This window comes from Oncorhynchus gorbuscha, linkage group LG24 (genome assembly GCF_021184085.1).
Source record: "Oncorhynchus gorbuscha isolate QuinsamMale2020 ecotype Even-year linkage group LG24, OgorEven_v1.0, whole genome shotgun sequence".
NCBI lineage: Eukaryota > Metazoa > Chordata > Actinopteri > Salmoniformes > Salmonidae > Oncorhynchus > Oncorhynchus gorbuscha.
The window spans coordinates 63,475,930-63,497,235 of record NC_060196.1 but is presented as its reverse complement, the minus strand read 5'-3'; the positions used below and the strand labels follow the sequence as shown (position 1 = coordinate 63,497,235).

Sequence of the window (21,306 nt, the reverse complement as noted above, 5' to 3'; positions counted from 1 at the left end):
TTAATATCACCTCTCTCTCTCTGTTAATATCATCTCTCTGTTAATATCACCTCTCTCTCTGTTAATATCACCTCTCTCTCTCTGTTAATATCACCTCTCTCTCTCTGTTAATATCACCTCTCTCTCTCTGTTAATATCACCTCTCTCTCTCTGTTAATATCACCTCTCTGTTAATATCACCTCTCTCTCTCTGTTAATATCACCTCTCTCTCTCTGTTAATATCATCTCTCTGTTAATATCACCTCTCTCTCTCTGTTAATATCATCTCTCTGTTAATATCACCTCTCTCTCTGTTAATATCACCTCTCTGTTAATATCACCTCTCTCTCTCTGTTAATATCACCTCTCTCTCTCTGTTAATATCACCTCTCTCTCTCTCTGTTAATATCACCTCTCTCTCTCTGTTAATATCACATCTCTCTCTCTCTGTTAATATCACCTCTCTCTCTCTGTTAATATCACCTCTCTCTCTCTGTTAATATCATCTCTCTGTTAATATCACCTCTCTCTCTCTGTTAATATCACCTCTCTGTTAATATCACCTCTCTGTTAATATCACCTCTCTGTTAATATCACCTCTCTCTCTCTGTTAATATCACCTCTCTCTCTCTGTTAATATCACCTCTCTCTCTCTGTTAATATCACCTCTCTGTTAATATCACCTCTCTGTTAATATCATCTCTCTCTCTCTGTTAATATCACCTCTCTGTTAATATCACCTCTCTGTTAATATCACCTCTCTGTTAATATCACCTCTCTGTTAATATCACCTCTCTGTTAATATCACCTCTCTGGTAATATCACCTCTCTGTTAATATCACCTCTCTGTTAATATCACCTCTCTGTTAATATCACCTCTCTCTCTGTTAATATCACCTCTCTCTCTCTGTTAATATCACCTCTCTGTTAATATCACCTCTCTCTCTGTTAATATCACCTCTCTGTTAATATCACCTCTCTGTTAATATCACCTCTCTGTTAATATCACCTCTCTGTTAATATCATCTCTCTCTCTCTGTTAATATCACCTCTCTGTTAATATCACCTCTCTGTTAATATCACCTCTCTGTTAATATCATCTCTCTCTCTCTGTTAATATCACCTCTCTGTTAATATCACCTCTCTGTTAATATCATCTCTCTCTCTGTTAATATCACCTCTCTGTTAATATCACCTCTCTGTTAATATCACCTCTCTGTTAATATCACCTCTCTGTTAATATCACCTCTCTGTTAATATCACCTCTCTGTTAATATCACCTCTCTGTTAATATCACCTCTCTGTTAATATCACCTCTCTGTTAATATCACCTCTCTGTTAATATCACCTCTCTGTTAATATCACCTCTCTGTTAATATCACCTCTCTGTTAATATCACCTCTCTGTTAATATCACCTCTCTGTTAATATCACCTCTCTGTTAATATCACCTCTCTCTCTCTGTTAATATCACCTCTCTCTCTCTGTTAATATCACCTCTCTCTCTCTGTTAATATCACCTCTCTGTTAATATCACCTCTCTGTTAATATCACCTCTCTCTCTCTGTTAATATCACCTCTCTGTTAATATCACCTCTCTCTCTCTGTTAATATCACCTCTCTGTTAATATCATCTCTCTCTCTGTTAATATCACCTCTCTGTTAATATCACCTCTCTGTTAATATCACCTCTCTCTCTCTGTTAATATCACCTCTCTGTTAATATCACCTCTCTGTTAATATCACCTCTCTGTTAATATCACCTCTCTGTTAATATCACCTCTCTCTCTCTGTTAATATCACCTCTCTCTCTCTGTTAATATCACCTCTCTGTTAATATCACCTCTCTCTCTCTGTTAATATCATCTCTCTGTTAATATCATCTCTCTCTCTCTCTGTTAATATCACCTCTCTCTCTCTGTTAATATCACCTCTCTGTTAATATCACCTCTCTGTTAATATCACCTCTCTGTTAATATCACCTCTCTGTTAATATCACCTCTCTGTTAATATCACCTCTCTGTTAATATCACCTCTCTGTTAATATCACCTCTCCCTATCTGTTAATTTCATCCTTTTACGGGTCATAAAACACTCCTCCTTCAAGTGGAAATACGACAAGGACCCCTTAACCTAGTGAGGTGTAACCATCACAACATGCCAGCTCTCTACCTCTACAGCCAGCCCTCCAGGCAGGGAAAGAAGGAAAGACTCTATGCACATCTCAATCTCCTCTCCGGCCCTAAATCCAACCATGCACAGTAATATAATTGGCCTAAAGCACATTGATTATGTAATGTTCTTTAGTGAGTATGCTGATCAGACTGGGGAGTTTATATAACCGTATTATAGTGGAAAGTAGTGGAAACCTGATCTAGATGGAGAATACATAGATCTGTTACGGTTACCGTAACCATTTCATGACCGTACTCAGGGCTCTATTGTCCCTCCATCAGGTCACCAACGGCCTGGTACTCAGGGCTCTATTGTCCCTCCATCAGGTCCTAATGGTCTGGTACTCAGGGCTCTATTGTCCCTCCATCAGGTCACCAACGGCCTGGTACTCAGGGCTCTATTGTCCCTCCATCAGGTCCTAATGGCCTGGTACTCAGGGCTCTATTGTCCCTCCATCAGGTCACCAACGGCCTGGTACTCAGGGCTCTATTGTCCCTCCATCAGGTCCTAATGGCCTGGTACTCAGGGCTCTATTGTCCCTCCATCAGGTCCTAATGGTCTGGTACTCAGGGCTCTATTGTCCCTCCATCAGGTCAACAACGGCCTGGTACTCAGGGCTCTATTGTCCCTCCATCAGGTCCTAATGGCCTGGTACTCAGGGCTCTATTGTCCCTCCATCAGGTCACCAATGGCCTGGTACTCAGGGCTCTATTGTCCCTCCATCAGGTCACCAACGGCCTGGTACTCAGGGCTCTATTGTCCCTCCATCAGGTCCTAATGGTCTGGTACTCAGGGCTCTATTGTCCCTCCATCAGGTCCTAATGGCCTGGTACTCAGGGCTCTATTGTCCCTCCATCAGGTCCTAATGGCCTGGTACTCAGGGCTCTATTGTCCCTCCATCAGGTCCTAATGGTCTGGTACTCAGGGCTCTATTGTCCCTCCATCAGGTCCTAATGGCCTGGTACTCAGGGCTCTATTGTCCCTCCATCAGGTCCTAATGGTCTGGTACTCAGGGCTCTATTGTCCCTCCATCAGGTCCTAATGGCCTGGTACTCAGGGCTCTATTGTCCCTCCATCAGGTCCTAATGGTCTGGTACTCAGGGCTCTATTGTCCCTCCATCAGGTCCTAATGGCCTGGTACTGTAATGTAATGTACTCAGGGCTCTATTGTCCCTCCATCAGGTCCTAATGGCCTGGTACTCAGGGCTCTATTGTCCCTCCATCAGGTCCTAATGGCCTGGTACTCAGGGCTCTATTGTCCCTCCATCAGGTCCTAATGGTCTGGTACTCAGGGCTCTATTGTCCCTCCATCAGGTCCTAATGGCCTGGGTACTGTAATGTAATGTACTCAGGGCTCTATTGTCCCTCCATCAGGTCCTAATGGCCTGGTACTCAGGGCTCTATTGTCCCTCCATCAGGTCCTAATGGTCTGGTACTCAGGGCTCTATTCTCCCTCCATCAGGTCCTAATGGCCTGGTACTGTAATGTAATGTACTCAGGGCTCTATTGTCCCTCCATCAGGTCCTACTGGCCTGGTACTCAGGGCTCTATTGTCCCTCCATCAGGTCCTAATGGCCTGGTACTCAGGGCTCTATTGTCCCTCCATCAGGTTCTAATGGCCTGGTACTCAGGGCTCTATTGTCCCTCCATCAGGTCCTAATGGCCTGGTACTCAGGGCTCTATTGTCCCTCCATCAGGTCCTAATGGCCTGGTACTCAGGGCTCTATTGTCCCTCCATCAGGTCCTAATGGCCTGGTACTCAGGGCTCTATTGTCCCTCCATCAGGTCCTAATGGCCTGGTACTCAGGGCTCTATTGTCCCTCCATCAGGTCCTAATGGCCTGGTACTCAGGGCTCTATTGTCCCTCCATCAGGTCCTAATGGCCTGGTACTCAGGGCTCTATTGTCCCTCCATCAGGTCCTAATGGCCTGGTACTCAGGGCTCTATTGTCCCTCCATCAGGTCCTAATGGCCTGGTACTCAGGGCTCTATTGTCCCTCCATCAGGTCCTAATGGCCTGGTACTCAGGGCTCTATTGTCCCTCCATCAGGTCCTAATGGCCTGGTACTCAGGGCTCTATTGTCCCTCCATCAGGTCCTAATGGCCTGGTACTCAGGGCTCTATTGTCCCTCCATCAGGTCCTATTGGCCTGGTACTCAGGCTCTATTGTCCCTCCATCAGGTCCTAATGGCCTGGTACTCAGGGCTCTATTGTCCCTCCATCAGGTCCTAATGGCCTGGTACTCAGGGCTCTATTGTCCCTCCATCAGGTCCTAATGGCCTGGTACTCAGGGCTCTATTGTCCCTCCATCAGGTCCTAATGGCCTGGTACTCAGGGCTCTATTGTCCCTCCATCAGGTCCTAATGGCCTGGTACTCAGGGCTCTATTGTCCCTCCATCAGGTCCTAATGGCCTGGTGGCCTGTCATAACAGTTTGATGCATGGAATGAAATACGTGTTCCTATAAGCCCATATGTTCTTTCTTTTGGCTATTCTCTGCAATTGCAGAGAGAAACAGTGTTTTGATGGCCTCTACTAACCCTCTTGTTTTGAAGTGTCTGGACTTTATTTGAGAGATACGAGAAAGACCAGGATGTCCTTATTTTAGGTACTAATTTATCTCCAAATGTAATTCCATACATTTTTTTTTTCACAGGTAACGGGGACCTTCGGAAGAGTCTTGTGAGTCTTGTAGGCGTCCTAGATGAAAACGGAGTGAGCAAGAGACTCATCTTTCATAACAGTTTGTAGGTCAAACCGACACTACAAGTCGTTTTCGTGAGAAGACCAAATGGATGTCGGGATGTCTCATGGTCTGACAAAAACAGCTCTCGCTCTACCACCTTTCAACGCAGATGAGGAAGGGGCATATTGGAGGACGCAAAGAAACCATCTTTATCTCAAACAGATTTTAATAGGGATTGTTTATGATGTTGATCACATTTCTGCAGGTGGAAAATGTTAAAAAGTGGAGGATCCCATCAGTTTTCTACAGCTTGTCAAGTTGGACTCCATCTCCGGCCTCTAGGTCACCAGGCTGTCACATGTTCTCCCTCTCCGGCCTCTAGGTCACCAGGCTGTCACGTGTCCTCCCTCTCCGGCCTCTAGGTCACCAGGCAGTGACTATGTTCTCCCTCTCTGGCCTCTAGGTCAACAGGCTGTCACGTGTTCTCCCTCTCTGGTCTCTAGGTCACCAGGCAGTGACTATGTTCTCCCTCTCTGGTCTCTAGGTCACCAGGCTGTCACGTGTTCTCCCTCTCCGGCCTCTAGGTCACCAGGCAGTGACTATGTTCTCCCTCTCCGGCCTCTAGGTCAACAGGCAGTGACTATGTTCTCCCTCTCCGGCCTCTAGGTCAACAGGCAGTGACTATGTTCTCCCTCTCTGGTCTCTAGGTCACCAGGCTGTCACATGTTCTCCCTCTCTGGTCTCTAGGTCACCAGGCTGTCACGTGTCCTCCCTCTCCGGCCTCTAGGTCAACAGGCTGTCACGTGTCCTCCCTCTCCGGCCTCTAGGTCACCAGGCTGTCACGTGTCCTCCCTCTCCGGCCTCTAGGTCACCAGGCTGTCACGTGTCCTCCCTCTCTGGTCTCTAGGTCACCAGGCTGTCACATGTTCTCCCTCTCCGGCCTCTAGGTCACCAGGCTGTCACATGTTCTCCCTCTCCGGCCTCTAGGTCACCAGGCTGTCACATGTTCTCCCTCTCCGGCCTCTAGGTCACCAGGCAGTGACTATGTTCTCCCTCTCCGGTCTCTAGGTCACCAGGCTGTCACATGTTCTCCATCTCCGGCCTCTAGGTCACCAGGCTGTCACATGTTCTCCCTCTCCGGCCTCTAGGTCAACAGGCAGTGACTATGTTCTCCCTCTCCGGCCTCTAGGTCAACAGGCAGTGACTATGTTCTCCCTCTCCGGCCTCTAGGTCACCAGGCTGTCACGTGTCCTCCCTCTCCGGTCTCTAGGTCACCAGGCTGTCACGTGTCCTCCCTCTCTGGCCTCTAGGTCACCAGGCTGTCATGTGTTCTCCCTCTCTGGCCTCTAGGTCACCAGGCTGTCACGTGTCCTCCCTCTCTGGACTCTAGGTCACCAGGCAGTGACTATGTTCTCCCTCTCTGGCCTCTAGGTCACCAGGCTGTCACGTGTCCTCCCTCTCCGGCCTCTAGGTCACCAGGCTGTCACGTGTCCTCCCTCTCCGGCCTCTAGGTCACCAGGCTGTCACGTGTTCTCCATCTCCGGGCTCTAGGTCACCAGGCTGTCACATGTTCTCCATCTCCGGCCTCTAGGTCACCAGGCTGTCACGTGTCCTCCCTCTCCGGCCTCTAGGTCACCAGGCTGTCACGTGTCCTCCCTCTCCGGCCTCTAGGTCACCAGGCTGTCACGTGTCCTCCCTCTCTGGCCTCTAGGTCAACAGGCAGTGACTATGTTCTCCCTCTACGGCCTCTAGGTTACCAGGCTGCTCGCTAGGGCACACACCTACCACCAACGTGACGAGCATAATGACACTCACCTGGACTCCATCACCAGCTAATCCACATACCCTAGAGAGGTTCAAGGAGAAGAGACAGCTAACCCACATACCCTAGAGAGGTTCAAGGAGAAGAGACAGCTAACCCACATACCCTAGAGAGGTTCAAGGAGAAGAGACAGCTAACCCACATACCCTAGAGAGGTTCAAGGAGAAGAGACAGCTAACCCACATACCCTAGAGAGGTTCAAGGAGAAGAGACAGCTAACCCACATACCCTAGAGAGGTTCAAGGAGAAGAGACAGCTAACCCAATAGAGAGGTTAAAGGAGAAGAGACAGCTAACCCACATCCCCTAGAGAGGTTCAAGGAGAAGAGACAGCTAACCCACATACCCTAGAGAGGTTCAATGAGAAGAGACAGCTAACCGACATACCCTAGAGAGGTTCAAGGAGAAGAGACAGCTAACCCACATACCCTAGAGAGGTTCAAGGAGAAGAGACAGCTAACCCACATACCCTAGAGAGGTTCAAGGAGAAGAGACAGCTAACCCACATACCCTAGAGAGGTTCAAGGAGAAGAGACAGCTAACCCAATAGAGAGGTTAAAGGATAAGAGACAGCTAACCCACATACCCTAGAGATGTTAAAGGAGAAGAGACAGCTAACCCACATACCCTAGAGAGGTTCAAGGAGAAGAGACAGCTAACCCACATACCCTAGAGAGGTTCAAGGAGAAGAGACAGCTAACCCACATACCCTAGAGAGGTTCAAGGAGAAGAGACAGCTAACCCACATACCCTAGAGAGGTTCAAGGAGAAGAGACAGCTAACCCACATACCCTAGAGAGGTTCAAGGAGAAGAGACAGCTAACCCAATAGAGAGGTTAAAGGAGAAGAGACAGCTAACCCACATACCCTAGAGATGTTAAAGGAGAAGAGACAGCTAACCCACATACCCTAGAGAGGTTCAAGGAGAAGAGACAGCTAACCCACATACCCTAGAGAGGTTCAAGGAGAAGAGACAGCTAACCCACATACCCTAGAGAGGTTCAAGGAGAAGAGGCAGCTAACCCAATAGAGAGGTTAAAGGAGAAGAGACAGCTAACCCACATACCCTAGAGAGGTTCAAGGAGAAGAGACAGCTAACCCAATAGAGAGGTTCAAGGAGAAGAGACAGCTAACCCACATACCCTAGTGAGGTTCAAGGAGAAGAGACAGCTAACCCAATAGAGAGATTAAAGGAGAAGAGACAGCTAACCCACATACCCTAGAGAGGTTCAAGGAGAAGAGACAGCTAACCCACATACCCTAGAGAGGTTCAAGGAGAAGAGACAGCTAACCCACATACCCTAGAGAGGTTCAACACATTCATCCGCATTACAACTGGTGTAGTCTACCTGTTATAAACGTAACAGCAGGAATCCTCTCTTCTCTATTCTAGTGTTGAGTACTTTGTTTTATGTGGGACAGTCTTAAAAAAGGTTTGTCCACATCTATATCAGTAGGAAATATGTAAAAAACAGATTAAATTGAGAATAGTCTGATGTGTAGAGAATATTATCAATATATTGCCAAACTGTGAATGAGAGACTGATGAAGTGTGTACAGCCTGCACAAGAAACAGAGCAGAGCGCATTCCTTTCATGTGAGTTTTTTTTTCTTTCAAATAGTCACATCATGCTAGAATGTATTAGAAATCATAACATATAGCCTACGGATTGTATCACAACTGAAGTTTAATAAATAACTCTAAATTAATGCATATAGGGGAACCTGTTTCAAATTATCACTTTGTTAACTGCTCAACACAGAATGTGCACACTCCCTCAGAAATTGTTTGTCTGCTAAATGAACTAGTGTAGCCCACAGCCATATGGCACAGCCAGATCAGGGCCTAACATAAGGACAACTAAATGAACTAGTGTAGCCCACAGCCAGATCAGGACCTAACATAAGGACAACTAAATGAACTAGTGTAGCCCACAGCCATATGGCACAGCCAGATCAGGACCTAACATAAGGACAACTAAATGAACTAGTGTAGCCCACAGCCATTTGGCACAGCCAGATCAGGCCCCTAATGTAGCCCACAGCCAGATCAGGAACCTAATGTAGCCCACAGCCAGATCAGGACCCTAATGTAGCCCACAGCCATTTGGCACAGCCAGATCAGGCCCCTAATGTAGCCCACAGCGAGATCAGGACCTAATGTAGCCCACAGCCAGATCAGGACCTAATGTAGCCCACAGCCAGATCAGGACCTAATGTAGCCCACAGCCAGATCAGGACCTAATGTAGCCCACAGCCAGATCAGGACCTAATGTAGCCCACAGCCAGATCAGGACCCTAATGTAGCCCACAGCCAGATCAGGACCTAATGTAGCCCACAGCCAGATCAGGCCCCTAATGTAGCCCACAGCCAGATCAGGACCCTAATGTAGCCCACAGCCATACGGCACAGCCAGATCAGGAATATACTATTCCGTCCCTATGAAAATGTCCTTCATATCAAACTAGTGTATATCATATCATATCATAGGCTAATGTTTCTTTAGACTTGCCTAAAATAAATAATGGATTTATTGTAAAGATGAAGCCTATGTTACACATGGATATACATTATAAAATGTAGATGTTCCAAAGGTCTGCAACAGTGGCTTGTGGGCTATGAGATACTACTACATGAGATACTATATGAGATACTATATGAGATACTACTATATGAGATACTACTATATGAGATACTATATGAGATACTACATGAGATACTACTATATGAGATACTATATGAGATACTATATGAGATACTACTATATGAGATACTACTACATGAGATACTATATGAGATACTATATGAGATACTACTATATGAGATACTACTATATGAGATACTATATGAGATACTACTACATGAGATACTACTATATGAGATACTACTACATGAGATACTACTACATGAGATACTACTATATGAGATACTACTATATGAGATACTAGATACTACATGAGATACTTCTACATGAGATACTATATGAGATACTACTACATGAGATACTACTGAGATATGAGATACTACTACATGAGATACTATATGAGATACTACTACATGAGATACTACTACATGAGATACTACATGAGATACTAGATACTACATGAGATACTATATGAGATACTACTACATGAGATACTATACATGAGATACTACTACATGAGATACTACTACATGAGATACTATATGAGATACTACTACATGAGATACTATATGAGATACTACTACTATGAGATACTACATATGAGATACTACTACATGAGATACTAGATATGAGATACTACTATATGAGATACTACTACTATGAGATACTACTATATGAGATACTACTACATGAGATACTACTATATGAGATACTACTACATGAGATACTACTATATGAGATACTACTACATGAGATACTACTACATGAGATACTACTACATGAGATACTACTACATGAGATACTACTATATGAGATACTACTACATGAGATACTACTACATGAGATACTACTACATGAGATACTACTATATGAGATACTACTACATGAGATACTATATGAGATACTACTACATGAGATACTACTACATGAGATACTACTACATGAGATACTACTACATGAGATACTACATGAGATACTACTACATGAGATACTATATGAGATACTACTACATGAGATACTACTACATGAGATACTACTATACTACTACATGATACTACATGAGATACTACTACATGAGATACTATGAGATACTACATGAGATACTACTACATGAGATACTACTACATGAGATACTACTACATGAGATACTACTACATGAGATACTACTACATGAGATACTACTACATGAGATACTACTACATGAGATACTACTACATGAGATACTATATGAGATACTACTACATGAGATACTTCTACATGAGATACTACTACATGAGATACTACTATATGAGATACTACTACATGAGATACTACTATATGAGATACTACTACATGAGATACTACTATATGAGATACTACTACATGAGATACTACTACATGAGATACTACTACATGAGATACTACTACATGAGATACTATATGAGATACTACTACATGAGATACTTCTACATGAGATACTACTACATGAGATACTACTACATGAGATACTACTACATGAGATACTACTACATGAGATACTACTACATGAGATACTACTACATGAGATACTATATGAGATACTACTACATGAGATACTACTACATGAGATACTATATGAGATACTATATGAGATACTACTACATGAGATACTACTACATGAGATACTACTACATGAGATACTATATGAGATACTACTACATGAGATACTATATGAGATACTACTACATGAGATACTATATGAGATACTACTACATGAGATACTATATGAGATACTACTACATGAGATACTATATGAGATACTACTACATGAGATACTACTACATGAGATACTACTACATGAGATACTACTACATGAGATACTACTACATGAGATACTATATGAGATACTACTACATGAGATACTATATGAGATACTACTACATGAGATACTATATGAGATACTACTACATGAGATACTATATGAGATACTACTACATGAGATACTATATGAGATACTACTACATGAGATACTATATGAGATACTACTACATGAGATACTACTATATGAGATACTACTACATGAGATACTACTATATGAGATACTACTACATGAGATACTACTATATGAGATACTACTACATGAGATACTTCTACATGAGATACTACTACATGAGATACTACTACATGAGATACTACTATATGAGATACTACTATATGAGATACTACTACATGAGATACTACTACATGAGATACTACTACATGAGATACTACTACATGAGATACTACTACATGAGATACTACTACATGAGATACTACTACATGAGATACTATATGAGATACTACTACATGAGATACTACTACATGAGATACTACTACATGAGATACTATATGAGATACTACTACATGAGATACTACTACATGAGATACTACTATATGAGATACTATATGAGATACTATATGAGATACTACTACATGAGATACTACTATATGAGATACTACTATATGAGATACTATATGAGATACTACTACATGAGATACTACTATATGAGATACTACTATATGAGATACTACTACATGAGATACTTCTACATGAGATACTACTACATGAGATACTACTATATGAGATACTACTACATGAGATACTACTACATGAGATACTACTACATGAGATACTACTACATGAGATACTACTACATGAGATACTACTACATGAGATACTACTACATGAGATACTACTACATGAGATACTATATGAGATACTACTATATGAGATACTACTACATGAGATACTACTACATGAGATACTACTACATGAGAAACTATATGAGATACTACTACATGAGATACTATATGAGATACTACTACATGAGATACTATATGAGATACTACTACATGAGATACTACATGAGATACTACTACATGAGATACTACATGAGATACTACTATATGAGATACTACTATATGAGATACTACTATATGAGATACTACTATATGAGATACTACTATATGAGATACTACTATATGAGATACTACTATATGAGATACTACTATATGAGATACTACTATATGAGATACTACTATATGAGATACTACTACATGAGATACTACTATATGAGATACTACTACATGAGATACTACTATATGAGATACTACTACATGAGATACTATATGAGATACTACATGAGATACTACTACATGAGATACTACTATATGAGATACTACTACATGAGATACTATATGAGATACTACTACATGAGATACTACTACATGAGATACTTCATTTGTTCATGTTAATGACCAGCAGTTATTTGCATGACTGTTACCAGCTGACAAAATGTCAAGCCCGCCACAGCCCTAGGAGTACAGTAGGTTACACTATATTGTCTGTACGATGGGATGTGCTCAGAGGTGAATGCATTGTTGACCTGCTTTCCTGATGTTTTACGTCATTATATCTACTGAAGGGGCTTTGTGAAGGTGGAAGCTTTACGTCTTGGGACTTAGGGACGGTGCCCAGAGATGTCAAAGGAACCAGTAATGGAGTACTCACAGACTAGAACGAGGAGAAGAAGGTAGATTACAGGGAGAGACAGAGAATGAGAACATTAACGTCAGGGAGAGAGAAAAGAGGGAGAGAGTGAGAGAGGGAGAGAGAGAGAGGGAGGGAGAGAGGGAGAGGGAGGGAGAGAGAGGGAGAGAGAAAAGAGAGGGAGAGAGTGAGAGAGGGAGAGAGAAAAGAGAGGGAGAGAGTGAGAGGGAGAGGGAGGGAGAGGGAGAGAGAAAAGAGAGGGAGAGAATGAGAGAGGGAGAGAGAAAAGAGAGGGAGAGAGTACAGAGCGAGAGAGCGAGAGAGGGAGGGAGAGAGTGATAGGCAGAGGGAGAGGGAGAGGGAGAGTACTCACAGACGAGAGGGAGGGAGAGAGGGAGAGGGAGGGAGAGAGGGAGGGAGGGGGAGAGAGGGAGAGGGAGGGAGAGAGGGAGAGGGGAGAGAAGGAGGGAGAGAGAGAGAGAGAGGGGAGGGAGAGAGGGAGAGGGAGGAGAGAGAGAGAGAAAAGAGAGGGAGGGAGAGAGGGAGAGGGAGGGAGAGAGGAAGGGAGGGGAGAGGGGGAGGGGAGGGAGGGGGAGAGAGAGGGAGGGAGAGAGAGGGAGAGAGGGAGAGAGCGAGAGGGAGGGAGGAGGAGAGGGAGGGAGAGGGGAGGGAGGGAGGGAGGGGGAGAGAGGGAGGGAGAGGGAGGGGGAGAGAGGGAGGGAGAGGAGAGAGGGAGAGAGAGAGAGGAGAGAGAGGGAGGGAGAGGGAGAGGGATAGGCAGAGGGAGAAGGAGAGAGGGAGGGAGGATAGAAGGAGGGAGAGAGAGAGAGCAAGAGAGAGAGGGAGAGCGAGAGCGAGAGAGGGAGGCATATGTTACCTCTATAGGTTTTGATTTTATTTCAGTATAAGACGTTACCTTCATAGATGGCCTTGAAGCCTTGTCCACTGACAGCATAGTCTGACAGCAGCCACAGTGTGAGCCTGGGTCCTGTGCTCACTATGGGCGAGGGCAGCTGGAACCCTGTCAACCTATGGAAAGACAGAAAGGAGACAAGTCATCAGAAACATACAGCTGGGAACGTTCAGCAAACAGCAACGTGATAGAAGACGGGCAGGACGGACGAAGGCTTACAGAGTCCTAGACCAGATTTCACAAAGCTTAGAAGGGCTGATCTAGGATCAGTTTAGATCGTATTAAATAGATTAAAAGGTCAAGGGAGGACCTGATCCTAAATCAGCTCTCTTACTCTGAGATACATTATGAATATATAGTAAGATAACTACTTACATATATACTAAGAGATCTAAATTTTATTTATTTAAATTAACAGCCAAAGCAACTGTAGCGGGTACAAGTAGCTGCAAATACTTCAGGTCAGATTACCCATCATACAACACAAGCACAGTTTAAAGAACCAGCTCGGCTAGACAGTTTGGTATTTGATATTTACGGTATTTTATTAGGATCCCCATTAGCTGTTGCGAAAGCGGAAGCTACTCTTCCTGGGGTCCGCACACAAAAAACATGAAACATAATGCAGAACGTCAATAGACAAGAACAGCTCAAGGACAGGAATACCTCAATAAAAATAAAAGGCACACGTAGCAACAAATTATCTGGGTCAAATAGGGGGAGAGGAGTTGTGCCGCGAGGTGTTGCTTTTATCTGTTATTAAAAAGAAGGTTTGCTGTTTATATGAGATGGAAGGTAGTTCCATGCAAGAATGACTCTGGATTTGGGGAAAGATCCCTGAGGGGTCTGGTGGGATAAGTGTGTGTGTGTCAGAGCTGTGTGTAAGGTGACTACGTAAACAATTTGGGATTTTCAACACATTGATGTTTCTTAGAAAAAAATAAGAAGAGAGTCGATCTCTTCTCAACTCTGAGCCAAGAGAGACTGGCAGCATAGTATTTATATCAGCCCTCTGATTACAATTAAGAGCAAAACATGCCGCTCTGTTCTGGGCCAGCTGCAGCTTAACTAGGTCTTTCGTTGTGTCACGATCTTCTGAATGAGCAGCGTACATAGAGCTCCACATGTTCATTTAAATTAAACTCACCAACAAAAACAATAAACAGCAAACGAGACGTAACGATTGGATTGCTCACAGGCACGACACAAAAACCAAGATCCCACAAACTAAAGGTGAGAAACAAGGCTGCCTAAGTAGGATCCCCAATCAGAGACAACAATAGACAGCTGCCTCTGATTGGGAACCATACCTGGCCAACAAAGAAATAGAAAAACTAGAATGCCCACCCAAATCACACCCCGACCTAACCAAATAGAGAAATAAAAAGTCTCTCTAAGGTCAGGGCGTGTGTAACGGTTTTCGTCTGGTGAAGGAGAAGAGGAGGTGCAGCGTGATAAGTGTCCATAATATAATTTTTATGAAATATAACTGAACACAGAATACAAAAGAATAAGAGAATAAATGGAAACCGACACAGTATGGCGCAAACACAGACAGTGAAAATAATCACCCACAACCAACATGGGGAAAACAGGCTACCTAAGTATGATTCTCAATCAGAGACAACGATCGACAGCTGCATCTGATTGAGAACCAAACCAGGCCAAACACAGACAGGGAAAATATTCACCCACAACCAACATGGGGAAACCAGGCTACCTAAGTATGATTCTCAATCAGAGACAATGATCGACAGCTGCCTCTGATTGAGAACCATACCAGGCCAAACACAGAAATACAACATAGAAAAAAGAACATAGACCACCCACCCCAACTCACGCCCTGACCACACTAACACACAGACATAATAAAGGAACTAAGGTCAGAACGTGACAGCGTGACACGTTGCACCACCCGACTGGACAATAATCAAGATAAGAAACAACTAGAGCCGGCAGGACTTGCTTTGTGGAGTGTGGAGTCAAAAAAGCAGAGCATCTCTTTATTACAGACAGACCTCTCCTCATCTATACTACTGAAAAGACCTCCCCCCATCTCTTTATTACAGACAGACCTCTCCTCATCTATACTACTGAAAGACCTCCCCCCATCTCTTTATTACAGACAGACCTCTCCTCATCTATACTACTGAAAAGACCTCCCCCCATCTCTTCATTATAGATAGACCTCTCCTCATCTATACTACTGAAAAGACCTCCCCCCATCTCTTTATTACAGACAGACCTCTCCTCATCTATACTACTGAAAGACCTCCCCCCATCTCTTTATTACAGACAGACCTCTCCTCATCTATACTACTGAAAAGACCTCCCCATCTCTTTATTACAGACAGACCTCTCCTCATCTATACTACTGAAAAGACCTCCCCCATCTCTTTATTACAGACAGACCTCTCCTCATCTATACTACTGAAAAGACCTCCCCCATCTCTTCATTATAGATAGACCTCTCCTCATCTATACTACTGAAAAGACCTCCCCCATCTCTTTATTACAGACAGACCTCTCCTCATCTATACTACTGAAAGACCTCCCCCATCTCTTTATTACAGACAGACCTCTCCTCATCTATACTACTGAAAAGACCTCCCCCATCTCTTTATTACAGACAGACAGACCTCCCCATCTCTTTATCTCCCCCATCTCTTTATTACAGACAGACCTCTCCCCATCATCTCTTTATTACAGACAGACCTCTCCCCATCTATACTACTGAAAGACCTCCCCCATCTCTTTATTACAGACAGACCTCTCCCCATCTATACTACTGAAAAGACCTCCCCCTCTTTATCTCTTTATTACAGACAGACCTCTCCCCATCTATACTACTGAAAAGACCTCCCCCTCTTTATCTCTATATTACAGACAGACCTCTCCCCATCTATACTACTGAAAAGACCTCCCCCATCTCTATATTACAGACAGACCTCTCCCCATCTATACTACTGAAAAGACCTCCCCCATCTCTATATTACAGACAGACCTCTCCTCATCTATACTACTGACAAGACCTCCCCCATCTCTTCATTATAGATAGACCTCTCCCCATCTATACTACTGAAAAGACCTCCCCCATCTCTTCATTATAGATAGACCTCTCCTCATCTATACTACTGAAAAGACCTCCCCCATCTCTATATTACAGACAGACCTCTCCCCATCTATACTACTGAAAAGACCTCCCCCATCTCTTTATTACAGACAGACCTCTCCTCATCTATACTACTGACAAGACCTCCCCCATCTCTTCATTATAGATAGACCTCTCCTCATCTATACTACTGAAAAGACCTCCCCTATACTATCTCTTCATTATAGATAGACCTCTCCTCATCTATACTACTGAAAAGACCTCCCCCCATCTCTTTATTACAGACAGACCTCTCCCCATCTCTTTATTACAGACAGACCTCTCCTCATCTATACTACTGAAAAGACCTCCCCCCATCTTTACAACCATTGAAACTATATGTTTTGATATTTACAGTTTACAATCTAAGGTAACACCAAGTAATATAGTCTCCTGAACTTGTTCACAGCCGCATTACCAGATTCAGCTGAAAAAACGTTGCTAAGAGACATATATGATATGATAGGACAGCTGTTAGAACAAGTCAAGGCCTTGGAGTGGCTATAGAGTCCGCTGCCAGGAGGTTTGTCATTATTGATCGATAACTATAATAATTGTTCCCACACTAACTGGACAAAATTCTAACTTTCAATGCTTTACTTCAGTATGTTTTTTCGTGCCATGAGTTCAGTGGCTCATTGTTCGTTTCAATGAAGTTAAACTAATTGGCAACATCAAATGGTTTTTGTGATGAATAAGCCATCTGATTCTATAAAAGGTGGAGTTGAACTTGTCTTTCTGCCAATATATATTTTTTTTCTCCATTATTCTTTATATTTATGATGTCAACTTCATGATACACCTTCTTCTACTTTCTGTCGAGTTTAGTTTAGTTACTAGATTTCTCAATTTTCAGTAAGTAAGACTGTCAGATGTAAGACAGTCAGATGTAAGACAGTCAGATGTAAGACTGTCAGATGTAAGACAGTCAGATGTAAAACAGTCAGATGTAAGACAGTCAGATGTAAGACAGTCAGATGTAAGACAGTCAGATGTAAGACAGTCAGATGTAAGACAGTCAGATGTAAGACAGTCAGATGTAAGACAGTCAGATGTGCAGCCTCTCCTTTTCCCTTTCAACTATAAAGTTTTATTTTTTAAATCAGCATCAATCCTTGGAGCCTGTTTCTTAACAGTTAACAGTTGCATGTTTAACAATAATTGGAAAAATACATTTTATAAATTCATCAAGTGCAGCTCCATTTTAATCACATCAGACCAACAAATATGTTTAACATCATCCACATAAGAGTCACAGTTAAATATTTTGTCTGATCTCTACACTATTTAGGGCCCAGCTGTTGGAACTTTGTCTTTCCTGTATATATCCACTATATTGTGATCACTGCATCCAATGGTTCAGATACAGCTTTAGAACAAATTTCTAGTATTAGTAAAAATGTGATCAATACATGTGGATGATTTTGTCCCTGTAGTAAACACCTTGATTAATAACCTGAACGAGATTACTGGTTACAGTGAGAAGCTTCCTGTTGAGAGGGTTGATTAATAACCTGAACCAGATTACAGACACTGGTTACAGTGAGAAGCTTCCTGTTGAGTGGGTTGATTAATAACCTGAACCAGATTACAGACACTGGTTACAGTGAGAAGCTTCCTGTTGAGTGGGTTGATTAATAACCTGAACCAGATTACAGACACTGGTTACAGTGAGAAGCTTCCTGTTGAGTGGGTTGATTAATAACCTGAACCAGATTACTGGTTACAGTGAGAAGCTTCCTGTTGAGAGGGTTGATTAATAACCTGAACCAGATTACAGACACTGGTTACAGTGAGAAGCTTCCTGTTGAGTGGGTTGATTAATAACCTGAACCAGATTACAGACACTGGTTACAGTGAGAAGCTTCCTGTTGAGTGGGTTGATTAATAACCTGAACCAGATTACAGACACTGGTTACAGTGAGAAGCTTCCTGTTGATTTGATTAATAACCTGAACCAGATTACAGACACTGGTTACAGTGAGAAGCTTCCTGTTGAGTGGGTTGATTAATAACCTGAACCAGATTACAGACAATGGTTACAGTGAGAAGCTTCCTGTTGAGTGGGTTGATTAATAACCTGAACCAGATTACAGGCACTGGTTACAGTGAGAAGCTTCCTGTTGAGTGGGTTGATTAATAACCTGAACCAGATTACTGGTTACAGTGAGAAGCTTCCTGTTGAGTGGGTTGATTAATAACCTGAACCAGATTACAGACACTGGTTACAGTGAGAAGCTTCCTGTTGAGTGGGTTGATTAATAACCTGAACCAGATTACAGACACTGGTTACAGTGAGAAGCTTCCTGTTGAGTGGGTTGATTAATAACCTGAACCAGATTACAGACACTGGTTACAGTGAGAAGCTTCCTGTTGAGTGGGTTGATTAATAACCTGAACCAGATTACAGACACTGGTTACAGTGAGAAGCTTCCTGTTGATTAATAACCTGAACCAGATTACAGGCACTGGTTACAGTGAGAAGCTTCCTGTTGAGTGGGTTGATTAATAACCTGAACCAGATTACAGACACTGGTTACAGTGAGAAGCTTCCTGTTGAGTGGGTTGATTAATAACCTGAACCAGATTACAGACACTGGTTACAGTGAGAAGCTTCCTGTTGAGTGGGTTGATTAATAACCTGAACCAGATTACAGACACTGGTTACAGTGAGAAGCTTCCTGTTGAGTGGGTTGGTTAATAACCTGAACCAGATTACAGACACTGGTTACAGTGAGAAGCTTCCTGTTGAGTGGGTTGATTAATAACCTGAACCAGATTACAGACACTGGTTACAGTGAGAAGCTTCCTGTTGAGAGGGTTGATTAATAACCTGAACCAGATTACAGACACTGGTTACAGTGAGAAGCTTCCTTTTGAGTGGGTTGATTAATAACCTGAACCAGATTACAGACACTGGTTACAGTGAGAAGCTTCCTGTTGATTAATAACCTGAACCAGATTACAGACACTGGTTACAGTGAGAAGCTTCCTGTTGAGTGGGTTGGTTAATAACCTGAACCAGATTACTGGCACTGTTACAGTGAGCAGCTTGATGAAAACCAGTCAAAATGCAAGGAAGTAGACCTCTCTGTTTACACGATCAATAATTTCACACATATTATTTAGATACTAGAGAGACGAGTCAGCACTTGGTATCCTATAGCAACATCCAAAAACAAAGGCTTTAGATGTGCCAAGTGAACCTGCAACCACAACACTTCGATAACACTTCACATAAGATCTTCTCTAAGCATTAATATATGATAATAATAATAATATATGCCATTTAGCAGACGCTTTTATCCAAAGCAACTTACAGTCATGTGTGCATACATTCTACGTATGGGTGGTCCCGGGGATCGAACACACTACCCTGGCGTTACAAGCGCCATGCTCTACCAACTGAGCTACAGAAGGACCATTCTCTAAGCATTACAGGGATGTGGCTCTGAAGATATACCACAACATCTCCCCATAAGCATGTATGTCTCTTCTATAGATGTTATATCCTTGTATTGCTACTGCAGTGTCATCAAACACACTTTCTAAGTGAGTCTCAGAAAAGGCTAATATATGAATTGACAAACACATAGCAGAGAAATCCACCTTTTAGAGGCACTGTGCAGCATTGTGGACCAAAGAGACTAGCCATTCTACCATTTAACCAGGACAAGAGAGGATATGATCCTGATTCGATCACCCTCACAGCTATCCTCCAATCACAACTATTATGCTAATTTTTACAAATCTATAACTTTTTTTTTAATGACAGAACACTTTGCTATCCGGTTGCTAAGCAACTTTTTTTTCCCACACACAAACCAGTCTGTTCCTAGCTCATGTCTACATTCTCCAACTAAATACATAATGCAATTCTAATTCCATTTTGAAGTCTCCACATGTTGTCATGGAACATATTCATGTTATTTCCAACAACTAATTTGCAACTAGCAACCAGTCCGTATTGAACGTTGAGATTGTCGAAAGGCCAGCCACTTGGCCACAGTCCTTTCCCACGATTTCACGGTGGGGGCAACAAAGCTGAAAACCCTTTTTTAGAAAATGTCACAGACCTCCAAGCCTCCAGTGACACCAGAGACAGAGAGAGAGATGTTCACTTTGACCAGCACTGGCCTGACCTACGACCCCATAGGAGTCATTATGTGAAGCCTGTGAGCCTTGGGCAATGCTAACAGAAGACACTTTCAAGGCTTTTATTTAGCACTCTCAACTCTTCAGTCCCTCTCGACTAACAACAACAGGACTACACACACACACCTCTATCAGTGTGAAGGAGTGCAGAGAGGCTACAGGGAAACCTTGAGGTCATTTTGCTCCTTTGTCTACCAGTGAATACACACAAGCAGACACAGATAGATGTCTACACACACACACACACACACACACACACACACACACACACACACACACACACACACACACACACA

At 43.0% G+C, this 21,306-nt stretch overlaps 1 protein-coding gene across 1 annotated transcript in view; it reads right to left on the bottom strand.

The window, feature by feature from the left end:
* LOC124012290 (CUB and sushi domain-containing protein 2-like) overlaps window positions 1-21,306 on the bottom strand; it is a 270,739-nt gene that overhangs the window by 113,967 nt on the left and 135,466 nt on the right. Inside the window, exon 3 of the mRNA XM_046325752.1 lies at window positions 13,708-13,820. Coding sequence (XP_046181708.1) covers window positions 13,708-13,820 — 113 coding nt within the window. The remainder of the gene's footprint in view (window positions 1-13,707; window positions 13,821-21,306) is intronic.